Raw genomic sequence first — 15,961 nt, forward strand, 5'->3', positions numbered from 1 at the left:
GACAGCAAGCCAAGTGGGATAAAGTCAACGATCCCCCAAAAGAATTCAAACTTAATAGGGAGATAGAAAAGACAAGATCACAGGTCACAGGACAGGGATTTAGGACTGAGTAGAGAGAACTGATGAATTCACGAACAGGACACGACCAAAGGAACAAAAGACCACGAGAGACGAATGAATCAAGCGTATTACAACCAAAAAGCCAACCAATTAACGAATGAAGAAGAACGACTAACGAATTAAGGAACCAAACAGGAATCACCGAACACTGAACACTGAACAAATAAAAATTAGCGAATGAAAATGTACAACAACCAAGACTTGTGAAAGCACAATTTGATAATGTCAAACAAAGAAAACCAAAAGAAAAAAAATTCCAACTGGATAGAGCCTCAAGTTAAACTTCAATTGGCAGTATAACTTTCGTGAGTCGAGGGAGATTGTGTGAAAAGAGGACATGAAGTTGCATGTCAGTTTGTTCACAAATGCCAGTTTATCAATTGCCAATCTCGGATAGATATTACCCAACCACGTCAAACAGGTACAGCCGATTTAACAAGGATTCGATTGATTATACAGGTAAAAGCACCGAACAGTGCACCAACAGCAGACAGGAAAAAAAAAGTTATGTTTAGAAAAATTAACTACGTTGGCCCACGCGTCGAGTCGGCAGATGGCATCGCATACTAGGTAATCATATTTCTCTATATTGCTTAGTGGGTCCAGCACCCTCGCCCAGTTTGGTTATAAAATTGCCCAAACTGGCAACGCCGTAGATCGCTGGCGATCGGCTGGTGCATACTAATTTATATGCATACAGATCCACTTTAAAGTTACCCCTTTTTTTTGACGACTTCCAGCCAGCCATCGGAGGGTGGTCTGGATGTGTTGGAGAGTCGACCCCATATTTTGCTGGTGATTGGTGTGCAATTGGTTGTACGGGTCAAATGCTGGTGTCCAGGAGTTATTTGGTGATGTTACAATGGGCTGTCCGCAGATACGAAAAGGACGCTGACCGCTGGATTCGACCGAGCCAGTCGGTGGATCTGAAAAGCATTAGATAAGATTGGGGTTCCTGTAGGTCCCCTGTACAGTGGGAGGTGCCAGCCGGACAATCGAGTATCATCGGAGCCTCGGTTCTCGAGCAGCATCCGCATCAGCAGCAGTGTTTGAATCTCGATTTCTGTCGCAAAACACCTGCGGAAAGTGAAATCGGTTCAATCAAAACGCACTTCAGCAGCGACAAATCGGAGATGCACGGTATCACCAGGAACGCCAGGTCCCACTAGGGAGCCATCAGCCGGTAGCAGGACACAATCGAGTTTGGACCCCAGTTCGAGGTACCAGGAACCGTCTCTCGCACGGATCTGAGACCCGATCAGCAGGCAGACAGGCCGACAGACAATCGCGGTCCCTCGTGTGCTGTCGCATTCGCATTATCACGTGGTCGAACCGAAGGAGAAGAACCTGTGAAAAAACCACCCGACGAGCGAGCTTGACCGAGGAGAAACCTACCCCTGACCCCGCCAATGGACGGAAAAACCTGCTGCTGCGGAGCTCAACTCGAAGGGTCGCGTTCCGTGGCCCGCGCGTTTCAGCACTGCCGATGCCAACCTAAACATTGCCAGTGGCTGGCTGAGCCGATGCCAACTCAGTCACGAGGAGCATCACGGATGTTTCAGAGCCAAAGTTACTTCTGACAGGGGTGCTCACTGGCCTCCGGCGGCTGGGGCTCCGTCCCAGACCCTGTTGTGCTCGCTCCGCGAGCGGCGTGGGGGTGGCGCCGGCCGGTGAAAAATCACCCCTCCACGCCCCGAGGGGTGAAGGGCTCGCGAAGCGAGCCACAACGGGGTCTGGGGCAGCGCCCCAGCCGCCGGAGGCACACCCCCCTCCCCCTCGCTGCCCCTGACGCACCTCTCAAGTGTAGCCATGCAGATACAAAAATAGCAGTGGGTCCCGACGCACAGCAGAATGTGGTTGGTCGCCAGCTCCCTGCGTACAGCAGGAGGGGCAGCCAGCGGGGGATCCGATTACGATGGTCCCGTGCATACACGGGCACGAGGGCGTGCCTCCGGCGGCTGGGGCTCCGCCCCAGACCCTGGTAGCTCCTCTCGCTGCGCTCGAGTCGGTTTCGACGGGGTCCCCACACCTCTCCTGCGAAGCAGGAGCAACCAGGGTCTGGGGCGGAGCCCCAGCCGCCGGAGGCAGACCCCCGGCTGGCCCGTGTACACAGCCCGGTTCGGCACTGCCATGTTTCACAAGCACACCTATAAACTAACGGGTGCTATGGCCCGGGTTCCAGGTGGGCGATCGCGGCCGTTCGCGGCTAGCGGCGATGCAGGGACGGGTGGCCCTGCATGCCTCCGGCGGCTGGGGCTCCGCCCCAGACCCTGGTTGCTCCTGCTTCGCAGGAGGGGTGCGGGGACCGTGTCGAAACCGACTCGAGCGCAGCGAGAGGAGCTACCAGGGTCTGGGGCGGAGCCCCAGCCGCCGGAGGCAGCAGGACCCCGCCAGAGGTCGCGCGACCGGTGCAGCGGTTCATCAAATTATTATTTGCGATACTGTTAACGGCGCAGATGCAGGGGTGTGAACAGTGACTGTCCAATCTGCCCGCGTCGCAGTTCTCGCAAACTCCTGCGAAGCAGGAGCAACCAGGGTCTGGGGCGGAGCCCCAGCCGCCGGAGGCACGGGTCACACCCCGCAACCACACCGCCGCGTGGCGTGTGGCCCGGGCCTAGCGCCATCGGATCAGGAATGTCAAGCCCCGATTTCACAGTGACTCAAGTGACCTTGAACCAGTGATGGGCCTCATTCCTCGGCGGGGCGCGTACCCCGCTGAGGGGATCGGCTGGTCCCCCGCAGAGGATGCAGCTAATGTGGCCCCAAAGTGGCGTTTTGCTCATTCCAGCATGCATGACTGCGATTAGATGCCCCTCATTAACCGGATTTACCCTGCACATAAATGCCTTTGCTGCACCAGCTAATTATCTGGATTGCAGCCGTTTTGTATCAGTATTACATAGCACTCTCCCACTTAGTAACAATTGCCCTGTTTGGATCCGCCAACTGGGACGACGACCGCTGCTGCTGCTAAGTTTTTCAGTTTACCTTTCTTACTTAGTTTGTTTATTATCACTTGAGTTTTTATTATTATTTTATTTTTCTTGGGACTTGTTTCATTTTATCGTTAAATTACTTGTTTTTTCCAATTCGTGTTTCACATTTTTTACCCGTTTATTATTACTTGGAACTGCTTGTTTTTTCATATAAAGCTAGTGGACAATCCTTATCGCGATAAATCTCGTTTTTGTTGTTTGTTGCTTCTTCTGCTACTTCTACTTTTCAAGTATCTCAGTGTGGCAATAACAAAGGTATAATTGAACTAATCCAGCAACTTGAATTTCATTTCTAAGTCACTATAGGGAAACAGAAACAGGAAATAGGAAACAGGAACTGGTATATTTTTGTTATCATTGCGGCACTTCCGGAAATCCGTCATTTTCAAACAAGATAAAACAAGATAACAAGATACAGACAGTGAGATTTTTTTACTGTGTACTCTCTGGCCACGCCTGTTCAAGATAAACAGCCAGCACTTACCAACAACAACCAGTTGGAGAAACCGCTATTGCATCTGTTGTTGCAACTACAGCCTCTGCAAGAGTCTGCTGCATCAAGCACCCACTGCAACAACCCCAGCAACAGTCAGTCAGTCAGTCAGTGCTCGGTCATTGCTTCAGCCACTGCTTCTGCCGCTGCTAATTAGAACAAAATCTATATAATCTCGCGTCGGGCTCACACCTCGAGGTTATCAGCAGATTGCCAATTGTCTCGTCCGTTCGAGCTACCACCATCACCACCACCACCACCACCAATTGTCAGCAACTTCGACCGTATCACTGGTAGCCACTGAGACTACCACTTGACTCTATCGTTCTACTGAAAGAAGTCTTGACGACAGAATCCAGAATCGACAGTCTCAACAAAACTACAACTCTAACTCCACTACAAACAGCAATGAAAGTGTCTACAACGCTGGCATTTGTGGCCACACTGGCCACCATGGCTCTGTCTGCCCAGTCTGCGGCTCTGGCTGGTACTACTACTCTTCAGAAGGCCGCCTCGGACTCGTCACTCATGAAGTATATCATTATTTTCGAGAAAGGACTCGAGACCCCAGACCGTGTTGTCAAGGCCGCAGAGAAGAAACTCAAGGAAATCGGCGCTTACATCACCTACGAATACAACACGGTTGTCAAGGGCTTTGCAGTATCTGCTCCTGCCGATGTCATTGCCATCTTCGAGAAGAATGACAACGACGCCCAGTACCCCTTCATAGTCGAGGTCGACCAAGTCGTCTCTGCTAACAACCACTAATCACGACCTAATGACCCCTACCACCACCACCCCTGGCGCAAACGCAATACCCTCATTTCTCTGGCAGGACCAGTTCGCTCGCTCGTTACGAAAAGCCTATTATTTTTTATATGTCTATTTATTAATGCTAAACTCATCTCTCCACGGGCGGTAGGGTGCTGCCTCCGGCGGCTGGGGCTCCGCCCCAGACCCTGGTTGCTCCTGCTTCGCAGGAGATCTTATGTATCGTCGACGCAACCGACTCGAGCGAAGCGAGAGGAGCTACCAGAGTCTGGGGCGGAGCCCCAGCCGCCGGAGGCATACCACCGTCCCGGTGTCTGTCTACCTTTCGAGGTTGATGGCATTGCCGAATTTGCCGTACAGCTTTGTTTTCAGTTCGTCCATGCTTTTTTCGGTGTCAGCCACTTTCTTTTGTGTGTCAGCCAATTGCTCGTCCAGTTTGGCTGTGTCCTGTTCCAAGCGTTCGAGCACCTCGGGTTGCGGCAGGAACACAAACGTGTCTCCAATTTTATATTGCACTTTCTCGTCCTCGTCTACGAGCTCCAGTTCCATGACCACATCGTCCAGAAACTCTTTCTCTGCTTGCTGTTCTTTTAATGTTTGTTCGTAGATAGCCAGTCGGGAGTTGAGTTTAGAGAACTCGTTGATCCGCTTCTGGTCCTCCCAAACGACCTCTACATCCGGGCCCTTTCGACCCTCTGGTAGCTACAATTGTTAGTCCCTTGACCTGGCTGCCTTTCCATAAAACTTTTGACTACTCACCATTTGCATTGCGCTTATATTTTCACTCTGAATTCGACTGTCGTCTGCTTTTTCCAACCCGGCTCAGCATTAGCTTCACGAACAGATCATACCGTGCGGCGCATGCGGTGCGAGCTCGCAACTCACCAGGTTCCTGGAGGGGGTGTGCCTCCGGCGGCTGGGGCTCCGCCCCAGACCCTGGTTGCTCCTGCTTCGCAGGAGATTACGGGCACCGTCGACGGAAACGACTCGAGCGGAGCGAGAGGAGCAGCGGGGTCTGGGGCGGAGCCCCAGCCGCCGGAGGCAGTGTGGCCCACGGGCAGAGTTGTCGGTTTTACAGAAAACTCAATTGCCTGTCGGTTGTATGCAATTTGCTGAAGTTGTCTGCCATCAGAATCGGTTTCTGCTCTTTGCTTGCTTCAAGCGGAGGTTGCAGCTGGAGCGTAACCAGAGTCTGAGTTTGTAGTGGAGTGATCATCTGCTGCGTCCTGTTTATATGCTAGTAGTAATTCCAATGATTTGAACTTGGTAACCAATGGGCTTGTCTATCAGCTTGTTCAGGCACTTGTAGACTAAACTGGTAGTCCGTCCTCTCGCGCTGATGATGGGTATTCTGTTTTGCAATTGGAGGTTTGTGATATAAGAGAGAGGTTGTTGGTGCCTGTTGTATCTAAACATTAGGAAATGATCCAGTATCATGTGTGGCTGTGACAACCTGAATGAGAATAAATCTGAATAATTGCTCTACGACTTCTATAGGGTTTTTGATTGATTTTTGCTCTCTGTCCAATTATTTAAACATTTGAATATTTCAAGCCTGGCGTTCCAATATAGAGTAAACCCGTCTTGATGTTGGTACAGATCCGGTACTTGAGATGGTTGGTGGATTTCAATAAGGCGTGTTTGGTGTTTTGGGATTTTCCTGATCTGTCCTCAACTTGTTCAGCAAACAAATTAATGATCTCAGAAAATAGCTTGATAGAACCTAACTTCTCTTAGGAGCTTCTTGTATCCTCATGCCAGATGTTTTTCACATTCTCCCTAAGACTATTCAGGATGACAGAGCACTTCGCAAAAATTTGTTAAACTGCCTTTCTTCTTCAGCCAACGGAGTATCACTCCACGAAGAAATGTAGTTTTTGAACCAGTTTTCTGTCGATTCTCCTGAATCTTTTAATGATGCTCAGAACTTGCATCTCCGTATGGACCAGTAAGTTGCTGGAAGGTCCGTTAAAATACTCTTCACAGCCTCGTACCCTTGACATGGAATCAAAGTGAAATTAAAAGGAAACTGTCCTGTAAATTTCATGATGACAGCATTTTCCTAAAACATTTCTCCAGGTTCTCTTAGACCACAGATGAAAATACGGAGACAGCTGACCATTTCAATATATCAGAGGGGTATGAACATGATGCCTCTGGAGTATCCAGCATGTCCGTTTTGTGCTATGTCCATTCACTGACATGTACGATCACTAACAAGTCCGATCACTGACATGTCCATTCACTGACGTGTCCATTCACTGACATGTACGATCACTGACAAGTCCGATCACTGACATGTCCATTCACTGACATGTCCATTCATGTCCGTTCACTGACATGCCCATTCATGTCCGTTCACTGACATGTCCATTCACTGACATGTCCATTCACTGACATGTTCATTTACTGACATGTCCATTCACTGACATGCCCATTTACTGAATGGAATAGTGAGGAGTGAGATGTTGTTTATTTATTCATTTATTGGTCATATCTTCTTTATACCAGAGCAATTATTGCAGTCTGATCTCACTTATCAAATGATCTTGTGAACCTCTCCTCTCAAATCTGGCATACTTCTGGTCCTCCATTATCTGGCTCTTTCAGGTGCTGGAACTATCTCAATGGTTTGTACCAGCAGTCATAGGTGTTTTCCATGTACTCAATCTCTTCTCATACATCTGGGTATCGTGTATAATCAATTCATACTTCAATCGAGCCAATTGTAACTTATTTATTCGTTATTTGCTCACTCTTGCAATAACAACTCTATAGCTAGTAACTACGTAATTAACCCTACGTAATTAATCAGACATCTCGTCCCACCACTAACCATTTAGTGTTCCTGCTCCCTGATAGTCACACGGGATAACCTGACTCCTCCTATAACAAATCTTCTCGAAAACGGCTCCACGAACAAGGACCGTAAATTTCGGCTGAAAATCCCATTAGCAATAGCTCACATCCCCCCCTCCCCGAAGACCGTGTTCCCCAGCAATCCCAAAAGGGAATCTCTTATATCCGGAGTTATGTCTGATACCAGGGGTAAATCGACGATCCGGGGTATTTTTCCACGACAGGCTCACCTGCATCCTTAGCCACCACTAACATTTCACGAAAAACCTTCTGAACCGAACAGCAGATAAATTTTGGAGTTGGAAATTAAAATTAAAGACAAACAGGCTGCAGCCGCGAATCGAATAAGCTCGTGGCCAAACTGTAACTGAGATTCAGTTCAGAGGTTCATGTGGAAAAACATCCCTGGAGCCACACTGGCAATGTCGTAACTTGCTCGTCAAATGAACCCCGTATTTTTTTTTGGCATTTTTGAATCACCAGTTTACCAGGGCCAGACAGTCATCTCAATTTCACGCAGTAGCAGCAGAGGCAGTAGCAGGATCGCAATGTTTACTACTTATCGCATATGCGCTTCCCCACGTAATCCTAGCACCGATAAGAGATTGACGAGCGACATCTGACCCTTGTATTTGTCACCCAGCCAAACACGCCATTCTTCTTCACGCAACAAAACCACTGTCATAACCCATCACTATTCCTCACATCCAACCGAAATCAATGTCCGACATCCCACCGAGCGCTGTTTCCCTTCTGAAATCAGGCACCTTTGTAAGTCACTCAGGGGGACCGGGTGTGCCTCCGGCGGCTGGGGCTCCGCCCCAGACCCTGGTTGCTCCTGCTTCGCAGGAGAATCAGCTGCTAGAATCGTCGACACAACGACTCGAGCGAAGCGAGAGGAGCAACCAGGGTCTGGGGCGGAGCCCCAGCCGCCGGAGGCAGATCCGGCCTCCCCAGTGCCCCGATCCGATCTAACAGAACCAGCTTCATTTGGGCACGTCCAAGAACGATACTCCACACGTGAGTCTTATGACGTACACGTATATTGGACCCGGAGATGGCGAGCCCTATGAATCGGATGGTGTCGTGATTATAGCTACTCCCAAAGATACTCAGAAGTTCGAGAATATTTCGAGCAATCCCAAGGTATCGTTGCTGTTGCACGACTGGGTCACCGCTCGTAGTTTAGGAGCCGCCAAACAGGGCTCGACGACCACAACAGCAAATTCAATTACTACCGACCGAGCTGGCGACGGTCAACATCTCAGCGGACTGGCGCAGTTTCTCCAGGATTTGAACCAGTCGGAACTATCGAGCATCAGCGCTACATTCAGCGGCCACGCAGTGATTCTGGAACCAGGTTCCGATAAAGAGAAGTTCTTCCGCGATAAGCACATGGCAGCACACACAGCCGACGCCCGCTGTTTCTTCCACGATGCAGCCATTGTCGCTGTCAAAGTGCAAACCGTGACGGTCGCTGACAGCCACAACCGGGTCACTCGTAACTCAGTGTCTTCATAACAATAGCATGTGATTTTTTTTTTGGGGACGAGGGGTCTGCCTCCGGCGGCTGGGGCTCCGCCCCAGACCCTGGTTGCTCCTCTCGCTTCGCTCGAGTCGTTGCGTCGACAATGCCAGCAACTGTTCTCCTGCGAAGCAGGAGCAACCCGGGTCTAGGGCGGAGCCCCAGCAGCCGGAGGCAGTTCCCCCTCTCACGGTCAGATCCCGTCAGGATCAGATTCTCCTGCGAAGCAGGAGCAACCAGGGTCTGGGGCGGAGCCCCAGCCGCCGGAGGCAGTCCCCCCTCCAGGAGAGGGGAGGTAGTGAGAGGTTCATACGTCGTCATTGTCATAATCGTCGTCGTCGTGATCGGGTTCGGGTTCGGTGAGACTGGTTATTCGCCGGAGTTGGTCCATGACCAGGATGGCGAACGGCCGTAGCTCGTTGATTTCCATGTGTCCTAGGTTGTCCATTTGGACGTGAGATTCGTTGAGTTCTGAGATACCGGCGCGCGCTTTTGCCAGTCGCACTTCTCGAATATCCTGGAGTAATGACCGGACTTTGGCAAGGGGACTTTTTAAATCGTCCGAGGCATGTGCTAGTAACGACTGACTAAGTTCCATCCATCGCCAGGGCAATTGGTCTGAAAACCGGTCTTGAACTGTGGTTTCTCGTTCATACACTTGACGTAGATGTTCTTCTTCTAACCACGAGGGCATGACTATTTTACACCGGGCCTGTTTTTTCAGAATCAGAGCCAGCCATAACGGTACCTGCATTTGTACCATGGGACTCATTTTCGGCACTCGCAGTCCTATCAGTTTCAGACTGTCCATCGACTGCAGTGGAACTATGCTTATCAGTTCGTCTTCTGCCAGGAAATTGATTTCAGACGGCAGCAGCGTCGTCGCCAGTTTATTCGGTAAAGCCATTTCTACCTCTCGAACAAACTGGTTAATCAATCAACAAACTGAGATCAGACCCGCGTTTTGTCGCGATCTCCCCTGCATCCTGTGAACATGCGAACCCGTGGGGCTCAAATTTCACTTCTTCCCGGATACAGAAATGCAGATCTTTTCATTTACCCCAATGAAAACGGCCTTCCCTGCCCTCTATCTTCTTCTAACTGCCATTATTCAAAAAAACCTATTTCCTAAATGGGAAAATAGTTTCACTAGACCCATTGCCTTTTTTCCTTCTCTGTAAAATCGATCTCAAAACCACCAAACCCCGATATAAGCATTGTCTCTTGGGCATGCCTCCGGCGGCTGGGGCTCCGCCCCAGACCCTGGATGCTCCTCTCGCTCCGCTCGAGTCGTCTCCCCCGCCGTCCAGACCCTCTCCGGTCCCGGCAAAAACTGGGGTCCCCCGCTAAAACGACTCGAGCACAGCGAGAGGAGCCGTGGGGTCTGGGGCGCAGCCCCAGCCGCCGGAGGCACACCCCACCCCCACAATTAAAGGCCCGTTTCAGGACCAGTCAGGCCATCCCCGCTGCGGGTGGAGTGACCGAGAAATGGCCGGAAATCAGGCGTTGAGTCACGTGACCAGCGGGATGCAGAGTGAAAATCGGTGATGTATATTTCAGGGGAAAAAGTATTTCAGCAGGGTAGAGAGTGAGGGATTTGATTCTTTTTTAATTTTTTTTTGGGGTGTGAATTTTTCTGGTGGATACCGGGTGTAGAGAGAGATTGATTGTGGACACCGGATGGCGGAGATCGTGCGTCAGATTCGCAGACCCGCGGGAACTGTCTCAGGTGCCTGGCAGGCCCTGGTCGGCTGCTGGTCATCGGTCGCTTGTGAAGGCCAGAAATGGGGTCGAGCTAGATTTCATAGCGAGAAAGCACTTCTGCGAGAAAAGGAGTCGAAATTCCTCAATGCCCAGGCGGCATTGAACGCTGAAAAAAAGGTGTGTGTGTGGTTTTTGTGTGGCTTTTGTGTGCCTCCGGCGGCTGGGGCTGCGCTCCAGACCCCCCGGCTCCTCTCACTTCGTTCGAGTCGTTTGCGTGGGGTATCGGGAGCTCCGTGAAACGGAGCACAACCAGGTCTGGGCGGAGCCCAGCCGCCGGAGGCATGTTCTCGGAAAGTAAAACTAACTCATGGTAGGATCTGATTCTGTCGGTTCTGAGATCCACGGCCACTAAACGCGAGGCCAGACAGTATATTTCGAGGTATTCGCCGGCTCTGGATCAGGCGGTTGATGTGGGAAATGCAGGAAGTGCGCTGTTTCCGTTGAAAGTCAAACGGGTACCGAGTCAGAAACAGATGCGGGTGTCGGTGATTAAAGTGCGTGATGAGCAGTTTATCGGTAAAGAGACTCTTAATCGCATTGGCACTACGGTATCTCAGCTTATGAAATTGGGAGTTTCTCCGGTTATTGTATTGGATGGTGATAGTGAAAGGGAACAGTTTCTAGACCGGACAGAACGCCCGTTTAATCACTATCAGGATTCTATCAAGAAACGGGCTCTTAAAATGGCGGCGGTGTTAGAAGAGAATAATCCCATCTCGTCTCGACCGGTTGAAGATTTATTTAATATGAATGCTAATGGACTTGTACTGTCCTCGGTAAGTGCTGTCTTGAACCCTCTTTCTCTGGGTATTGTTCCTGTAGTGGCACCATTGGCTTATGATACTCAGACTAGTGAACACAAGATTATCAGTGCAAACGATACTATCCAATCGCTTGTTGGCAGTCTGCATGGAAATAACGAGTCGACTGATAGATCCACTGTAGAAAAAATCATCTTTATAGACCCCGTAGGAGGCATTCCTTCTGTGGAACGAGGCGGTATCACGGCTTCGCATATATTTATAAATCTCGAGCGAGAGTTTTCCGAGATCTCGTCCGAACTGGTGCTCACAAACTACCTTCCACAAGACATTCAGAAACTACATCTCAAAAACCTACAGACCATGAAATCAGTTCTTTCGTTACTACCTCTGACATCGGCCGGAATCATCACCACTCCAGAAGTAGCTGCTCTGTCTCCTAATCACAACCGAAATCCCATTATATACAATGTACTCACGGACCGGCCAGTCACCTCGTCTTCTCTTCCAGTGACCATGAAACGTACACCCAGAGTCCAAACCACGATTTTGCGAAAAGGTATGACTGTCAAGACTATGTACTCAGAAAAGGGGCTCAATCTGTTGAAAGAAGCCAAAGTTGGTAACATTGATCTGACTAAACTGGTCGGTCTTATCAACGACTCGTTTCGAAAGACCCTCGATTTAGACCATTATCTCAACCGTGTCAATGGCAAAGTCGCTGGAATCATAATTGCTGGCGACTATGAAGGGGCCGCTATCATTACCTGGGAAGAAGCACGAGGTGCTCGGGTAGCTTATCTCGACAAGTTTGCAGTCAAGAGTTCGTCTCAAGGAGGGTCCGGGGTCGCTGACATTGTATTCAAAGCTATGATGGTACGCATGTTCCCACGAGAGATCCTCTGGCGGTCGCGGGCCAACAACCCCGTCAACAAATGGTACTTCGAGCGATCCAAAGGCACTCAACGAGTACCCAACTCCCACTGGATGATGTTCTGGAATGGCTCTGACTCCCGTGAGACCACCGATCTGGCTGCCTATGAACAAATCTGTGCATCCATCGAGCCATCTCTCCGATGACGGGATCTGCCTCCAGAGGCTGGGGTGCTGCACCAGACCCCGTTGTGCTCGCTCCGAGCTTTGACTGAGGTTCTTGATATTAATTTATTTGCTATTTAATTCGGTGAAGGGGTTCTGCCTCCGGCGGCTGGGGCGCTGCCCCAGACCCCGTTGTGCTCGCTTCGCGAGCTTGGACTGGGGTTCCTGGTGCTTTTGCTGTGGTTGGTCGATGGCGAGGTTCTCTTTCGACTGCTAGGACACGAACTTCAGTCCAGATCTCCCTCGACAATCCAGTTAGGGTCGAGAGGAGGTGTCTGTGTTACTCTTTTGGTGTTGCGATTTTACAAGAAGATTCTCCCTCCCACTGCTGGGTTCACTTTTTTCACTCCAGATCCCTCTCAACAATCCACTCAGGGAACCACACGCCCGACTCGAGCGAAGCGAGAGGAGCAGCGGGGTCTGGGGCGGAGCCCCAGCCGCCGGAGGCAGAGTCACCTTCTAAGAGAGTATTTAATATGCTATAGGGGAGGATGGGTATAGGGCTAGTTTCCTTCCTGGCCAAAGTCGTTGGTGAAGTCGACCTGTTTGGTGATGTCGTCGCCGTTGACGGTCGGCCGGGTGGCTTTGATGGCTTTGATGAAGTCTTTGATGGTCAGTGGAGGTTCTTCGAGTTCGTCGGTTTCGACCTGCATCCAGTTCATTTCGATGGCTCCAGGTTCGCCAGGTGAACAGGGAGTCAGCTTTCGTTGACCAGAACTAGCAGGGGCTACTTCTTTGAAATGAGTCGCGTTCTGGATATTACGAATGGGTTGCATTAAAGCGTCTCGAACTGCCACAGCCACATCGTGGCCCGAATACCCGTCAGTCATTTCCGCCAGTAGTCGGTAATCGGACGATTGTAACGTGGTCGGAGTGGAGCCGACATTCAATTCAAACATTCTTGTTCGGGCTTCAACATCAGGTAGCGAAATATAAATTCGCTTCTCAAAACGACGTCGAATAGCAGCGTCCAGTTGCCAAGGAATATTAGTAGCTCCAAGCACCAGCACTCCGCCCGAGTCGTTACCAACTCCGTTCATTTGTACCAACAACTCGGTCTTGATTCGTCGTGAAGCTTCAGATTCGCCTTCTCCTCGTGGTCCACATAAAGCATCGACCTCATCAATGAAAATAATAGCAGGTCGGTTTTCTCGTGCCATGTTAAACAGTTGCTTGACTAACCGTTCACTTTCACCCATCCACTTTGAAACTAGATCAGACGACGACACAGAAAAAAACGTCGAATTAGCCTCAGTGGCTACTGCCTTGGCAAGAAACGATTTTCCTGTTCCTGGAGGTCCATACAATAGAATACCTGATGTGGGTTTCCGTTTTCCTGTAAACAAATGTGGGAATTTCACAGGCAGAATCACAGCTTCTTTAAGTGCTTCCTTGGCTCCTTCTAAACCGGCGATATCCTCCCACCGAACATTAGGCTTTTCTGAAAGAATGGCTCCTTGAAGCGCATTTCGCAGTTTCTTTGTATCGTTATCGTCATCATCATCGCCACCACCACCTCCACCTGACCCTTTCTTAGCCTTAGTACTGCCACTACCAGCAGACGCTTCACCTGTCGAGCCCTTCTTGGTCTCTGCTTTCTCTAAATGATCTTTCAATTGCTCAGCTCGCGACAGGTACTCAGTCAGTTTCGACCGGATCATTTCTTTGCTTCGTGGGTTTTTCTCATCTGTCTTGTTAGAATCGTGTTGAAGGGGGGACTGCCTCCGGCGGCTGGGGCGCTGCCCCAGACCCCGTTGTGCTCGCTTCGCGAGCTTTTTGTCGGGTGAGTGGCAGTTGTAAAGAGATTGGGAGAGGGAGGAACTTACATTTGATGGCCATCATGAAATAATCCAGAGCATTGAAGTACTGTTTGTATGCCTCTTCATACCGCTCTGCAGTGTCCGCCTCAATGGCTTTCTGGACGATATCAATGGCCTTGCTGAGAAAATCTGCTGTAGCCATGGCTCTATTACGTTCTGTCGCGTGTCTTTCTGTCTGTCAATGTATATATATCCCGAAATCTCAGCTTGTTTTTGGGTCTGGATGTGATTGATTGACTGATTATGAACTGGACTGATCTGTATCAGTCAACTGTCCGTTTGATGCAAAGTGTTCTGAGTGGAGTTGATTTATGACTCCAAGGGTTTGGTGAGTGATTCTGTGTGGTTCTCTAAAATACAAATCTTGTTTCTGAAAACTAAATTTCGGTCAGAAACGACGAGGATGTTTCTAAGTGTGAGTTGAGTGGAGATGCTTAGTTAGGTGGATTCTGTTTCTCCGCTTTTGTTATCCTCCGAACGATCGATAGCGGCACTTGTCAGACAGGCACGGCGCTATGTGGTCCGCGAACTGGCTGCTGAAAATCCCAACCGCTATCGCCCTTATCTTTTCCCAACGAGGATAAAAGTCGCATCGCCGATCGCCATTCTTATCAGTCGGACCCTTCTCCAGACCCCACACCCCGACCCTCCACAGTCCCAACCACTCCTGCGAAGCAGGAGCAACCAGGGTCTGGGGCGGAGCCCCAGCCGCCGGAGGCATCTGGTTCTTAAAAAAGTATTTTTTTTATTGGTTTTGACAGGAAAATTGTTATGAAAAAGAAGTATAAAAGGCACAGTCTCGCTCGCAGGTCGGGGGTTTTAACAGGGAGAAACGGGAGCAGCAGCGCCAGAAGCTCCATAAGCAGTGAGAGCAGAAGCAAAGCCGTTGTTGATGGCAGTCAAGGAACTCTTGGCTGAAGTTAAAGCGCTACAGGGGACTTTGGCATAGACTTGCGATTCAAGTTTGAAGGTTCCTGACTGAAGACTGGTCAAGTCATTGACAATGATGCTGCTAACACCAACAGCATTGAAATCAGCCTGCTTGCTGGTGATGTCCGACAACAATTGAGTGATACTAGGAGCAGCTGCCAAAAGAGCAGCCACAATAACCTGCTCGTCGCAGGCAGTGGGTGCTGACAGAGCTCCGGCGTTGGTAATAGCAGCATTGACAGCGCTCTGGATGTTTTGCTCCGAAGTCTGGATGTTCAAGGCAGCCAACAATCCTTGAGAGCTGGTGAACGATCGGACAAGACTGTCGGTAGATGTACAGGCCGACTGGATACTGGCCAGGTTGCTGGCAATGGCTGCACCCTGAGAAGATGGAGTACAGGATTGTGCAAGCACTGAGCCTACAAGAAGAACAAGAGGAGACAATGAGGTGATGGCGACCATTTTGCTTGTGAGTTATTTAGTTTTGATGGTGAGTGAGCAGATAAAAAAGTGCTTGTGTGGTTGTTTGTTCAGTTACTGAATGGATACTGTTGGTATTAGTTAAGACAAGGCAATTCCATGGGATCTTCTTGTCTTTTTATAATTTTCTCGCCAGGAAAAGACCCAGTGTTTCCCCTCACCATTGAGATACGATGCCAAACTCAAAACTTCACTAGTTCCGGTTGACGACGCCATTACATTGCGATTCACTACCTCTTTGTCTCCTTGTTGATTCACACGTAAATCACACCCCCGCTCTTTTCAAACTGCCATTAAATACAACTTTTCCAGTTCGAAACCTTAATTCTCATTATTTTAAAAAA

At 49.9% G+C, this 15,961-nt stretch overlaps 7 protein-coding genes across 7 annotated transcripts; 4 read left to right on the forward strand and 3 right to left on the reverse strand.

Annotated features, from left to right (window-relative positions):
* Positions 1-4,017: 4,017 nt before the first annotated feature.
* Positions 4,018-4,377, forward strand: AWJ20_2563 (uncharacterized protein; the record flags this gene model as incomplete). The annotated part of the gene is made up of 1 exon (XM_018879513.1): positions 4,018-4,377. The coding sequence occupies one exon, from the start codon at positions 4,018-4,020 to the stop codon at positions 4,375-4,377; it is 360 nt and encodes a 119-aa protein (XP_018737423.1).
* Positions 4,378-8,268: 3,891 nt separating this feature from the next.
* On the forward strand, positions 8,269-8,760 carry AWJ20_2564 (pyridoxal 5'-phosphate synthase; the record flags this gene model as incomplete). Its single annotated transcript, XM_018879514.1, has 1 exon — positions 8,269-8,760. One exon carries the CDS (start codon positions 8,269-8,271, stop codon positions 8,758-8,760), a length of 492 nt encoding a protein of 163 aa, XP_018737424.1.
* A 311-nt stretch (positions 8,761-9,071) lies between these two features.
* On the reverse strand, positions 9,072-9,575 carry PSF2 (Psf2p; the record flags this gene model as incomplete). Its single annotated transcript, XM_018879515.1, has 1 exon — positions 9,072-9,575. The coding sequence occupies one exon, from the start codon at positions 9,573-9,575 to the stop codon at positions 9,072-9,074; it is 504 nt and encodes a 167-aa protein (XP_018737425.1).
* A 1,426-nt stretch (positions 9,576-11,001) lies between these two features.
* On the forward strand, positions 11,002-12,369 carry ARG2 (acetyl-CoA:L-glutamate N-acetyltransferase; the record flags this gene model as incomplete). The annotated part of the gene is made up of 1 exon (XM_018879516.1): positions 11,002-12,369. The coding sequence occupies one exon, from the start codon at positions 11,002-11,004 to the stop codon at positions 12,367-12,369; it is 1,368 nt and encodes a 455-aa protein (XP_018737426.1).
* A 521-nt stretch (positions 12,370-12,890) lies between these two features.
* Positions 12,891-14,048, reverse strand: VPS4 (AAA family ATPase VPS4; the record flags this gene model as incomplete). Its single annotated transcript, XM_018879517.1, has 1 exon — positions 12,891-14,048. One exon carries the CDS (start codon positions 14,046-14,048, stop codon positions 12,891-12,893), a length of 1,158 nt encoding a protein of 385 aa, XP_018737427.1.
* Positions 13,513-13,848, forward strand: AWJ20_2568 (uncharacterized protein; the record flags this gene model as incomplete). Its single annotated transcript, XM_018879518.1, has 1 exon — positions 13,513-13,848. One exon carries the CDS (start codon positions 13,513-13,515, stop codon positions 13,846-13,848), a length of 336 nt encoding a protein of 111 aa, XP_018737428.1.
* A 978-nt stretch (positions 14,049-15,026) lies between the features above and the next one.
* AWJ20_2569 (uncharacterized protein) lies at positions 15,027-15,599 on the reverse strand (the record flags this gene model as incomplete). The annotated part of the gene is made up of 1 exon (XM_018879519.1): positions 15,027-15,599. The coding sequence occupies one exon, from the start codon at positions 15,597-15,599 to the stop codon at positions 15,027-15,029; it is 573 nt and encodes a 190-aa protein (XP_018737429.1).
* Positions 15,600-15,961: the final 362 nt, after the last annotated feature.

Source organism: Sugiyamaella lignohabitans, chromosome B (genome assembly GCF_001640025.1).
Source record: "Sugiyamaella lignohabitans strain CBS 10342 chromosome B, complete sequence".
NCBI lineage: Eukaryota > Fungi > Ascomycota > Dipodascomycetes > Dipodascales > Trichomonascaceae > Sugiyamaella > Sugiyamaella lignohabitans.